At 26.8% G+C, this 14,105-nt stretch overlaps 2 protein-coding genes across 7 annotated transcripts in view; one reads left to right on the forward strand and one right to left on the reverse strand.

Moving 5' to 3' along the window:
• Positions 1 to 7,039, forward strand: part of how (protein held out wings) — a 45,984-nt gene extending 38,945 nt beyond the window's left edge. For 4 of the 5 annotated variants that reach the window (XM_033342924.2, XM_033342926.2, XM_033342925.2 and 1 more), the window contains exon 8: positions 4,026 to 7,039. The gene's annotated coding sequence lies outside the window, so the exon portion shown is untranslated. Of the gene's footprint in view, positions 1 to 2,669; positions 2,799 to 4,025 lie in introns of all 5 variants that reach the window. The other variant, XR_013058213.1, reaches the window with a different exon arrangement.
• Positions 7,040 to 8,820: 1,781 nt separating this feature from the next.
• morula (anaphase promoting complex subunit morula) lies at positions 8,821 to 13,028 on the reverse strand. 2 transcript variants are annotated; one of them, XM_033342918.2, is made up of 8 exons: positions 12,577 to 13,028; positions 11,975 to 12,410; positions 11,635 to 11,873; positions 11,343 to 11,523; positions 11,033 to 11,258; positions 10,729 to 10,913; positions 9,536 to 10,081; positions 8,821 to 9,450 (listed from the first exon to the last, which is right to left on the reverse strand). In XM_033342918.2, exons 1-8 carry the CDS (start codon positions 12,673 to 12,675, stop codon positions 9,011 to 9,013), a joined length of 2,352 nt encoding a protein of 783 aa, XP_033198809.1. In that variant the 5' UTR covers positions 12,676 to 13,028; the 3' UTR covers positions 8,821 to 9,010. The 2 variants fall into 2 exon arrangements, with proteins under 2 accessions (XP_033198809.1, XP_033198810.1); XM_033342919.2 differs by having other exon boundaries at positions 12,592 to 13,026.
• Positions 13,029 to 14,105: the final 1,077 nt, after the last annotated feature.

Here is a 14,105-nt window from a genome sequence, read left to right on the forward strand (position 1 = left end):
ATATAAGAAGGTAATAGCAGAATTATGGTGCCTTTTCAAAAAATGTATATGACAACAATGAAATTATTTACAAATTTTATTGTGATATGTAGAGATACAAATGTGTTGCGTTTATTGAATATTTTATATGTGGGAATTGATTAAAACGCGTAGTATTCGAATAAATATGTTTGAGTCTTGCATAAAGTGCGAATGATGTATCGTACCATTAACCATATAAAAAAATTTGCGAATAAATCGTACAGTTCTAGACTGAAAGTAGAGACAGAAATTTTTTTGTATGATGTAATATACATCTGTTTTATGTATGTTAAAAACACTTTTAATTCAAATTTACATCTAAATTAAAAAAAAAAAAAAAAATGTACCAATAATTTTATTTTCGTATAAAACATTGCAATTTTTTATTCCTTTTTATTTACTATACAACTTTTTAAACAATGATCTTTTAATATGTTTAACATGTTATATAAAGAATATCTTTGAAGAATACTTTGATCTTCTTTTTTATTTGTAAGTTAATTTATCATATGTTATTTCCTCCGATGTTTATTAATATGTAATCCAATACTGACGTTAATGTAGTAATATTTTCAGTGTTCTACAATAATCTTTCTTGTAAAATTCATCATTTACATAAAACAAAAATCAAACGAATACGTAATTATTTTCAAATATAATTGCATATTGGTAAAACGCGAATTTCACGTAATGTTTCGATTATTGTAATTTGTAAATTTGAAATGTTTTTAAACTGAAAAATATCTATATCAAAGAAAATTTCGAAATTTTTTGTTTGTAAAACTTTAAATTTTTTAATTAAGCGTAAGATGGAACCTCACATTGAAGATTCGTTTATACGCGTAAAATAATCTTGGAAATAGATTCGATCCTTTATTATTAAGAAAGAGTTTTATCAAAATTCTAGTCGATACTATTGTTGAATTATAATATAAAATTTATAATAAATATGAAATTTAGTTAAAAATATTTTATGAAAGACTCAAATCATACTATATTTCATATTAAATAATTTTTAACATATTACATGTTGAAAGGAATTTTTACTTTGCAAATTAGGTTTATTTAGAATTTCTCTTTCAACGGTTTGAATAAGTAATAACGTTATTCAGTATTGTAGAAGTGGGTATGGTTAGTGATTTTGTACAACATTAAAGGATCCGATACATATTACCTTTTATACCCTTCACATGCACAATTGAAATAAAAGTTAAAGTTTCAAGGTAATGTTGACTCCCCGCAATTAGGTATAAAGACTAAATATCTTTAAAAAATATATATTACTCCTTCTGTCTTCTTTGCATCATGAAACAAGAAGATAAATGATGGAGAGACTGCGGTATGGTATGGGTGCGCACCTACCCATTCTTTTTCTAAATCTTTTTTACTTCTACACGATTTGTCCGCATTTTTATATTAGTGCTAATCTGAAATCTTCATATTATAGCTATTGATAATCAATGAGAGTACCGTTATCATTGTCGAAGGATAATTGATATAGGATGTACATGAATAAAAACAATACTTTAAAAGTAAAAACGAAAAAAGAAAATAAAAAATACGTTCGAAGAAGAGCAAATATAAATATAAAATACAGCTCTGAAAATAATATTGCGTACTACGACTGATTTAATATTTACCTACGACATAATATGTAATCTTTATTCAAAGATCACGTATGTGACCATGCATCAAAATCGATAAATTTTTTGGCAACTTGTGCCTGTGGAACACTTATTCATTCCATTTACGTCTGCCTTTTTGTGCGTGTACATTTATACGATATACATACGTGTGTACACGTGCGTGTCGTACGTGTATTTCAAATAAATATTTATACAAAGTACAAGAAGAGTAGTTTCTTTTTATTTCGAATGAAGAAAAATGACAGGGGTGGTACTACGATACGATGCGAAGGCTTAAGCTACGAAGAAGTATAGTACTTTATCGTATTATTTTTCAACTTCGGATGTTTTCGTTCCACTTGAATCCAGGACATCACTTATATCGCACGAAGATATGCGAATTTAGAAGTACATGTACCTAAAAATTTGCCTGTATATATCGTATTAATTTAATCATTATTCTCTTTAACGTCTCGGGAAACTTACTCGACTAATTTTACCAAAAGTTACAAATTTTTTCGACGCGTTGTAAACAATCTTTTTTAACAATTTTTGCCAAACTTTATTATCTAGAAATAAAATATTTTATATTTTAATCCTAAAAATGCATCCTATATCCTTTTTTATGTATCATCACTAACAATACCACGCATAATTTACAATGGCACCTTTATTATAGAAGCGATTTCATTTTTTACACAAAACGTATAACTATGCATTGTCTTTATAAAACTAACCAGAAATGCTCCACATGGCCAAGTTGACACTAACTTGATGTTTCTATTCACATATATACATATATATACATATATATATATATATCTTCATGTAGCCTATATAATATTTTTATCAGAATAACAGGCACACCAACAAAAGTAATAATCTGGATGAAAAAATCTAAAGAATATTCATTATTTTGATAAACTTAACGAAAATGTAGTGTGTTGAATTTTCTTTGTTATTTTATGCTTAAATAATAATGCAACACGTTCATCCTGTGTTCACTGTAAGTGTTAATTGTAGAATAATGGAGAATATATTGAAAAAGAAGGGAAGATGGGAAAAAGTGAGGACAAAATTTATCCAGATGATTCTTAGGGGAAACAAGCATTGAAAATATTCAACAACAACGTAATTACAAAATAATCAATTGTGAGCAGAAATTTTGAGATATTGAATCTACCTGACAGGTTTTCCTTTGTACATGTTTTGCTGGACAATTAACGCTACGTATTTATATAATGTAAACAGATCTTAACACCATATGCAAAGGTATGCTTTTTTCAGAGATTGTAAAATAGACCTATTTTATTGTACGGCACGCGTGTAATTCATTGGCCTTTTGACACCTGCTTGATGATAGGATATTAATCGTTATAGTTAATACGATTCACAGTAATAATATTGCTGTAACTATGGATTTAATATCATACGTACGTACAGTGTCATTTAACGCTACTATATGGTGGCAGGTGCACACCCAAGCTGCCTACAAAATGATATAATTTTTTGGGAAATAACGAATTCCTCGCATTTTAAATAACTAAAAATCATCTTACCACCTACTATTCTAAGTCTGCTTTTTTACACTTGTTTATGTCTTTAAATCGTTCCGTTTTAGAATCTTGTACACAGTTTTATATATTTATCTTCTCGACTATCCTAAGCGCGGGGAGGGCACATGATTATGTGAAACTTATAACCAAAATACATAGTTTAACCCTCTAATGATCGATCGAATTTCTTTTATAAGAGAAAGACAGAAAAAAGCAATCATCATGTCAGATCATGCGCATTGTAACAATAATAACGAAGCTTGGAAAAATGATGAAATCCTCTAAATTATATGTATAGCTGCATACATATATGTCAAGTTTACGAACTTTCGGTAATTAGAGGGCTGTTAATTGTAAACGATGAATGACAAGTAACGAAGTATGAGCTTCATTTCATCGATATATAATATTCTGACAATGTTTCTATCACGTGTATCATGTTTTATATGAAATAAATGCTTATACACTAATATTGACCAAAAGGGAGTGCGAAGCAGTTGCTTGTTAATCGTTATTTCTTTGATTATACTCGTTTCGTTAGACGTTAACTTTTACTTTTTATACGTGAATACGTACCTTAAATTAATAAAACGAATCTCTTATTAGGCGATCGGGCAAATGAATTCCTTTTAATCGTTTAATAATTTAGGTAACTTAAAATGCAAAGATATCTAAGGAAAGGCAATGCTTCCCACTAACTACATTTCTTTCAACTATCGAACTGTTCAAAAACTTAATGTTAACATGAATCGATCATAATTAAATTACTAACAATCTGTTTTTCTTTTCTTTCTTTTTAACCTTGGTTGCCCATGGCCTATAGGCTTGGAGTGCTAACAATGGAATCCACTCGCCCCGTGCTAACACCTGGACTCTGGAACAACATCCGCGTTCGATCGGTTCACCAACCAGATGACCACCTTCGCCGTTCGCATCACCAGCCCTGTTGTTCGTCAAGTTTATCCATCCTGTACCCTCTTCGTGTCTTTAAAATTGTACAGCCTTGTTTAAATTGCTTTGCTCGTTCCGCTAGCGTTCGTTTGTGCTGGCGTTTCCAACGTCAGACAGGTAATTAAGTCTCTGATTGTGAGTTACTTACCGACAAAAAAGGATCAATTTTCAACAAAAATCAATCAGGTTCATAATTAAATGCATCTTTATTTTTAACGCAAACAAAGCGATAATTTTGCAACATTTTTTTATCTCGAAGCAAAATTACAATCACTTCGGTTCTACTGCATAAATTTGAGAAATTTGTCTGAATTTCAATGAATCACCACTATAAAATTAATGCAATACCAACATTATTTATTATCAATTCTTTTGCTTCTTAAACATAACTATTTTGCGAAGTACATAGTTATTCAATTATTATCTTTACGTATGTACCATCATCATTTTTCACGTTAAAATACTAACTTATTTATTATTAAAATACTAAATTTCAAATTTTTTCGTATAAAATGTTTCAAGGCGTGATATAACTAGAAAATAATAGATTTTCAACATTACTAAATTCACAATTATTGTTCATTGAATAATCTACAAAAAATCGCATATATATGCATAATTTGCAACATGTATAATACATGTAAATAGTGCGTACATCTATAGAAATTCTCCATAGCATATATCATTATGAATTATATTCGCTAAATTTGTGACATGTCGTAATGTGGAACAATAGTACCTATCTTTTAAGCATCGTTCCGTTTATCTTCTTACTGTTATTATTTCTTCTTCATATTACCTACAATTTAAATTGAATATTTGTAAACCTTACTATATTTAGTAACGTCGATGCTTGAACGTATTTTTGCTAAATATGCATATGTACGTGTGATTAATGAAAGTTGAGTTTCTAATAATATGCACAATGAAACATACATAAAAACACTATTCATACAACAAACAGAATCATAAACGTTTGTTCTACGAATTTTTAATACCTTGTAACTTCTGATTCCATTATATGTATAGCACTTCTAGCTGAATAATGTTCTCAAAGGCGATTGACTCGATATTACTTTAATTTAATTGATATGTACGAAAAATTAAAATTTCAATAATACATATATGTACATATGCTATATATATGTTCATTTGTATAATGAATAAGTAGGAAATATTCAAAATTCTTACAAATTATTTTTCAATTTAATTTATCAGTAATATAAGAATCTCATTTTTCTGTTATATCACACCTCTTAGATGACATATATACTAAAAATTCATTTTAAACAATATACATGTTTCTATTTAGTACAGTTTATCACAGATTATAAAATGAAATTTTCTGCATAATAGCTATATCAATTTTTTTAGTACTTACGTCCTTATTAGAGCAATAAAATGAATAGGGAGAGAAAAGGGGCTAAAAATTTAAATAACATTATGTATTTTATATAACTTAGAAAATAATATATCCACATGTAATAGGTGCAATATAAAATCAAAATTTGTTTTCATTTTGATACTTTTTAATTGAAATTGAATAGTTTAACCCGCGAAAAGAACAAATCTCTAAATAAAAATTTAAGAATATTTTTGTTTTAATGTTAAGTGAGAACTATTTACAGAGATAAAGTTTTACACCAGTAATAGCATGTTAAATAATTGTTATATTAATAGACGATGAATTATAACATAACACAAAAATATACAATTTTACGTGTCAATTTAATTATAATTATTATTTACTAGATACTTTGTATCTAACTTTCTGAATTTACAACTCATTAATTTGATCAAGAAAAGCTAAAAAAATCAAAATATATTTGAAGATATTAATTAATTATTAAGAATATAAAATGTCTCTTTAAATACGTATATTAGTTTGTTGTGTGGCTAGGAAGAATCTCCATTTTTTAACAAAGAGATACATATGTAATATTTTATTATTTTATAATTTGAAAATTCTGTTATGTAATATTACGGTGCAATTTATTTGTAAAATAATAGACTTTGATCATTTATTGAATATTTTCAATTTTACTTATCTAGATAAATTCACAAAGAAACCATTTATTTTTCTTTCCTTTTTATAAATGTAGATTAGGAAGGGTTGTTTATAAAAACGATATTTCTACAAATGGTGAGCAATTTAATTAAGACAAAGAACAGCATATGGAAGTTGTTTACTACCTTCATCGTTATTTGGAATATATCTACATTTATAATGTTATATAATGAAGTTATCTATATATAATAGAAGAGAGTGTTTATATGTGAGATTGATTTATTTACCAGTCAATAATATCATTTAGATATACAAATAATATTCTGTTAATCATTTAGATTTGCCATATGTACATGTAATAAGAACTTTCTATCATGTTCATTTGTGTATATTTGATGATCTGTGTAACATGCTTGTACTTTAAACAAGCATTTTGAACATTTTCAACTATATAAGGACAAACAACTATTACTTTGTGTAAATAGATTATAATTCATGATCTAATCGTACTAAGAGTGATCTGAATTCTACTTAAGTTTATAGCTTAAAGTAGTATATCCACTATATTTTAATACAATATGTAATTCAAAATAATGATGCAAAAAAAACACAGATATTTTACAAAAGTACATACATATGTAGGAGCGGGGGAAGTTGAAAATTGATGAAACTTTTGCCGTGTATTTAGTGCAATGATGATATCATTAATATATACATATATACATATATATATATACACACACATGTATATATGTATCTATCTTTGAGTCACACATAAAATAATAACATAGGAATATATACATATTTTACTTCTTATTTGGTCTTATATAATTGTCCTGGTTTTGAAAATCACTAAAATATATTCTTTGATATTTGGACCGATTGGATTGAATTTGATTGTTGGACTTTAATACTAAGTAAAATATAATAGAGCATTAAATATTAATTACCCTTTTTAAATAAAAAATAATACAGATTATTTTTAGTGAATGATATTAATTACTGATTATGTATTAAAAATCTATATATTATTTGATTGGAATGATAATTATATAATCAAATTTTTATCATACTTTCCCTTAATAATAAAGGTTTTATAACTGCATCATAGGGAGTAAAAGTGTTATAAATTTCAAAAATTAAAAAGATTTGTTTACAATAATCAATATATAATATTCGACAACTTCTAGCAATCTCAAACAAAAGTTCTTTCTTCTATTTTTTCTTCTATTGATACTTTTTCTTCTATTTTCTTAGAAACAAAAAATTTTTAATCTTACGTATATATAAATATATCATATACAGATTATGAAATACTTACATTCATATGTATCATTACTAGATTCAAGACGTTTGATATGTATCTCAAATTCGGCAAAATTGTCTCTATTTTTTAACTTTCCCTTTTAATATTAAACAAATTATTATATGTATTCATTGACTGTTTATATGTAGATGAACTTATATATTTTTTAAGTCTTATACAGTTACAGGTACATACACATGTTACAAAATACGCATACAAATTTTTAAAAACATAAAAAACAATTTAGAAATAACAATATGATATATCATATTATCACTATGATATATTGTTCTCATATACGAGACATTGTTTTTGAAATGAATGTATGATATATAATCATTAATATTTAATCACAGTCAGAGAATTAACATTGTATTTTTTTATTATATTTGGAAAACTGTAACTTTGAAATGTTAATAATATTAACATTAATAATCTATTTACTATTAATAATCAGTCATGGCAAAAACTAGTTAATATTTGTTTAATCCTATGGTGTTTTAAATTTGGTAACAGTATGTAACATATATGTATATATGTCACAAAACATTAGAGATACTTTCATCAAAATTATTTTAATTGGATTAGATTATTTAAAAATATTTGACATTGAGATCAAGGAGTAAATATCATTTATATTCACAATACTTATTCAAATAACATGTATATGTACCTTTATATGCATATATGTATACATACATAGATTTATATATGTATGTATGTATACAGTTTTGTTATTAAGAATATTTGTATTTACTATTTACGTTTATTACAATAGTTGCTTAATTCTTGTCAAAATTTATAAAATGATTTGTTTTATATTTTATTTTATTGTTGATATTTCTGTCAACAATGCAAGATATGTAGCAAGTATAGGTCAAAATATAAAATAATTTTATTTTCAAATTATCTAAAAGATTTATTTATTAAATGTGTAATTAAGGTTTTCCATTGTTCATTGCAATTTTTCCATACATATCAGAGAAGGGTAAGAAAGATTGCTGTATAAATATAATAATAACATTTTGATATTTTTAAGTATAGAGGAGTATACTTTATAAAAAATTGTGCTGCAAATGATGTGAATGGTATGCAAAGATGATATTAATTTCTTCGAGAAACTAAAATATAATATATAATTAAACTATAATGTGCATGTATATATAATACTTAACTATGCAGGCAACTACATTAATATATTGAATTTATTATATTATACATTTTTTTTATAAATGCATTACAGAAATATTTTGTTATAACTGTATCTATTATCTGATTAGTAACGATTAAATTATCTGATTAGTTACTGATTAGTAAATTATCTGATTAGTAATTTACGCGTTAGAAAAAAAGTAATTCTCACTTTCATCTTTATTATACAGTACATAAAATTTCATTGTTGCTCAGTATATTAAACTATGGGTTTAAACAGTATTATACAGATTAATTTTTATTATTAATCTTATTGTATGAAATCAGCTTTTAAACATTGATGAGTTTATCGCATATTATACATCATATAATACAAAGAATTAAATAATAATTATGATTTTGGTAAACGATATAAGCCACCTGAAAATAATAGTTGATGTTCTCTCACTTTTCTATCAAGAAATTGTCTCAATTCAGGTAAGCCACATTCCATTGCTCCTGGACCTTGAGACGCGAACATTTTTAACATTTGATGAATTCTTTCTAAAGGCATAGAATCTAAATTTGTTAGCATGCCAACAATATAAGACCAAAACACTTGAAGTTCTTCCTCCCTCTGATCACTTGCAGATGCCATTGCACTTTCTACTTCTTCTTCCAGAACGATGTCTGATAAAGATCTGGTTTTTGTCGAACTTTCTTCTTGTAATATGAAGACATCATTAGAAATTTCTTTCAAAAGACCCTGTGAAACCCAAAAAGTTATTTTTCTTCTTAACACAGTTGCAGGGGCATGCATTATTTCTGCAAGTTCTTCTAGAGCCCATTCTTCTGCAAGTTGAAAAATACAATAAATATATTAATATTAAACAAATTTAAGGATGTTAATAATAACATGTGCATAAATATTTCTTACTCTTATCTTGAAAATGTAAGATTATTGTAGCATGTATGGGTGTTACATTTATATCTAATTTTCTATCTTTTAATTCAATTTCTAAATTAACATTTCCAAGATGAGGTTTCCAACAAAGTGTTCTATTTCCTTTTAGAGTTTCAAATGCTTTTACATATTTGTTTAATTGGTCTTGTACAATTTTAGGTAACTCTAATTTCCAGTTTTCTTTAAATGGTGGCCAAAACTGTGCTGATAATATCAATGCAGATGTAGGGAAGTGCTCTTTTTCTAAAGTGTAACTAGCATCAGATTGTATATGTCCATCTATTCTTTTAGAATCATATACATCTTTTAACATAACTTCACAGTAATGAAGTTGATTTTCTCCAAAACGCCTTTTCAATAATTCTAAATGACGGATTTCTCGTTCAGTATGATAATTTAATTGAGACAGTAGTCTGTCTGCTAATAATGTACGATATTCATTTACAAATAGATCTTGACTACCATATACATTTACTAACATCGATATTATATCTGACATTCTGCGTTGTGCTGATTTTGCTATAAAAAAGAGATTTAAATCTATTTTAGTAAGCCCAAATGTGCACTTTGTAAGATTTATTACATAATAATGTATAAAAAAATTAGTTAAAATTTAAATAGGAATGTTGTAAAGAAAATTCTATTAAAATTAAAAAGAGGTTGTGCAGCCAGGTATTTATAAAATAAATTTGCAAGTTTAAATATATTGAAAATACTACATACTACATACTACATACTACAATATTGCAGTAAAACATTTTCTTAGTTTATGCAATAGTTGCATACACAAGATCTTTTAATTGTTTTAATAAATACAGAATGGAAATATTCAAATTAGGTAAATTTTAGTGGTCATAAAGAAGGTTCTTTTTATCACAATCTGCATATCAATAATAATCCTAAATACTTCTAATTCTAAATAATTCTAAAATCTACTTATAATAGATATATAACAGACTTATATATATATATATAGATTTTGAATTGTTATCTAAGTATTACGTAATCAGATATGTAAATAGAAACAAATGTATCTTAAATGGAAACATAACCAATACAACATTCCTTGGAGGAGACATATTTCTATTATTTTAGTATAAAACATAAAATTCATATTCAGTGTTTTGACTAATCATCTTAAAACACCTTAGATGTTATAAACATACCAGGATCAGCATCAACAGGATCTGGCATCCATTTGTCCCAATCTTCATTTTCTTCATCGCCAGAACCATCATCTAATTGTAAAGATTCGCCCTTGACTAGTTCATCAGCTAGATCACTTGGTGAATCATCAAGCAAATCACTCACTACGCAACGTACAGTATCCTCTCTGGTTCTTAAATAAATTCTAAATAATATGTAAAAGCGTTTAAATATTTTGTGAAAAAGTTCATTGGTGATTTAACAGATTATAATTAGTACACTTTAATAATTGTTAATAAGATATGATTTTAATATAATAGTTACTTAATAGGTTCTGTTATTGTTTCAAGGAGGACACCTGTAGGATCCAATTGTCTCAATGCTCTTATAGCTGCAATATAAGCTGTTATTATATCTGGTGTATTTACGCCTGGATGTAATAATCTCGTTTTTAATGCTTCTTGTAGACTTTCTATTAGGACTTTACGTAAATCAGTTCGTTCTAGACAAATACGTAAATCATCTATTGCAGGTTGAGAATCAGGATACTCTAAACATAAAAAACAGTATAAGTAACATAAATATGAATGTAGCAAGTATAAGAAGATATATGTGTGAATTATATTTTAATAACCTATTATGATGTCAAAGAGTTGTTCAATTCTAAATCTTGTATATGTTTCATATAAAAAATGAGAAAGTTTCTGTTTAAATTTGTCTATAGCACTACGAGTTTGATTCGTCAAAGATACAACCTTTGAAAAACCACCAGAATATATTCTTATTAACCAACTCATAACAACCGTTTCAAGCCACTGTGAAATAAAATATAAAACATGACATTGATTATATTATTCATTGCATTCAAGAAGTCAGGCAAGTACAGTTTATATTATGTAAGTGGAGTATGTATAACAAAATCTTACATTTTCTAATGATTTTAATTGTGACACATCGAATGTTTTATCACATGATTGACTGACATGATTTTTAATACGTATATGTATCAGTGATGTAAGAACATTACCAACTAATCTCTCTAATAGTTCTAATTCAATTAATTTTCTATTTGTTTCGTGGAACATAAATACAATCATTTGACACTGACATTTATCTACTTCCTGATAACAACCCATACATTGAGCAGTATCACTTCCAGTAGTTACTGCAAAGTAAACACTCAGTAGTACAGTAAGTAGAATATATAAATATTAAAATTTTGTTATTTACTTTCTTATAATTAAATTGTAACAGAAAACTAAGTACCTTGCGTAGAACTATCTGCACTACAAAATACATTAAACGCGATTTTATAAAATTGCTCAACTATGTGTTCGTAGTGAAGTGGTAACTGACTTAATAGCGTAGATCGTACAATTAATTTAAATTGACCTAGTACGTTGTTCCCATTTGTTGTAGATTGAGCTGTTTCATTTTGTGTTAAGTATTCTAACTTTTTTAATAATGGCAAAAATTCTGTTAAACTTATATATAATCCATCTACTGCATTTTTAAAATGTTCGAAACCTTGTTGTCCAGTCACATTATTTGTGAATTGTTTCCAAAATGTGGGTGCTACATTTTGCCGAATATATAACTCTATATGATAAATAACTATATCTTCAACAAATTGTGTCAAATTCAACCTCTTTATTTCTTTAATCACATCTGCAAATTCTTCATCTGTACATTCATTTTGAATCTAAAACAAATATTAAGTTACTTACTTTACAAATATTAAGTTATTATTTTAAACACATATTTCAAGAATATTATATGAATTTGATTATGTATTAAATTATAAGCACTCGATAAAGTATTCGTTACTACTAAGTATATTTTCAAGACAAGCAAATCTAGATATTTACCAAATATAAACAAACCTTTTCATATAAAATAGGAAATGCATACTGAACTTGAGGGAAAAAATCGTTTTTATTGATCTGAGATTTATCCATACTATACATATATAATTTAACCAATTTTGAAATTATAATCACTTTTCATAATTGATTATCTGGTAATATTTTTCTTCTGAATTATTAAGAAATTAAAATATAAAATGTATTTAAATATATGTTAATCAAAAGAGAATATCGATCATACATTTTGGACTCTTTCAAAATAAATACAATATTTTGCTACATAAACTGCTGAAAAACTCGTCCACTGTTACTATTAATACAATAATACCTATTATAAATATAAACAAAAACATACACGACTAGCATTACGTAGTAAGGTTATTTCAGAAATGAATAGGAAGGGAGATCGTCAATACTTATGGACGATACGTATGTAGTAAAATTCAACTAAAGTCTGGGTACTAGTTGTAAAAGTAAGAGCCTCTCGTGGTCAATGACTGAACTAGTCGTACGTTTCGTCTCCAATGTTTTTACTGGGAGAAATATGAGAATGCACAGCGAAAAAGGAAATGTGTAATCGTGCGACCCTGCTTCACTGCATTGTATCGGTAAATACTGTAAAGAAGAAATGTGCACATGGCACGAAGCAGTATTAGAACAAATATATGTGAATTGTAAGTATCCATTTGAGAATTCCTTCTGATAGTTTCTCGCAAGAGTACTGTCAAGTTGTATGTTCATTTAAGAAGAACTCTCAAAATCGTGTCATTTGAGATTCGTCTAGATAGTGTGTGAATCATATGCTAACATTCCGCAGTTCATTTTGAAACACGAGATGTATACTTGATCCGAAAATAGAAGTTTTATTAATGAGCTGAAACTAGAAAATAAACTATAAGTTGTCAATGATACCAGCAGAGAACGGTGTTAAATTAATGGAAGATTACAATAAATTATTTGCGAAAAATGTGGAATAAACAGAATGTGTTCTTTAAGTTGTATTGAAGAAATATGTTATATAAAATTCTATACTTCATTTATGATATAGATTATCCTATTTTATACATTATTTACAATTTCATAGGAAACTTCAATGCTAATTAAAAATTATATACATAATTTGATTGATATATTTGTGAGAATGACAGTTTATAAGAACACGCATCCATTATAACTGTATAATAATATCGATAATAATATCAATAATCCACATATATAGACTGGGCCCAAGACTCAGAATCTATGAAGTACATATGTATATATATCTTTTTCTTTTCACAGAACAATATTGATGTATATCAGTGTTATTAATATTATTTATATTCCAAAAGAATTTGAAGCAGAATTAACATATATGTTACATATATATATGTCGGAGTAGCGTTGAGGATGGGGTTGGGAGCGTTTGATGAATCTTCATTGAAATTAGCCATCGTTGTGGTATAACAAAGGAACGGTTTATTAACACAAGTATGGATAACAGATTTGACAATCAAACACGGCGATTAAGCGCCATTGGTTGGTTTTCTTCA

This window comes from Bombus vancouverensis, chromosome 4 (assembly GCF_051014615.1).
Source record: "Bombus vancouverensis nearcticus chromosome 4, iyBomVanc1_principal, whole genome shotgun sequence".
Taxonomy (NCBI): domain Eukaryota; kingdom Metazoa; phylum Arthropoda; class Insecta; order Hymenoptera; family Apidae; genus Bombus; species Bombus vancouverensis.

Coding starts and splice junctions, on each gene's coding strand:
- morula (XM_033342918.2), bottom strand. CDS start 12,675: ATGTATAGTATGGATAAATCTCAGATCAATAAAAACGATTTTTTCCCT. Junction 11,874..11,974: donor TGCAGATAGTTCTACGCAAG/GTACTTAGTTTT, acceptor TTTACTTTGCAG/TAACTACTGGAAGTGATACT. Junction 10,914..11,032: donor ACAATAACAGAACCTATTAA/GTAACTATTATA, acceptor CATATTATTTAG/AATTTATTTAAGAACCAGAG.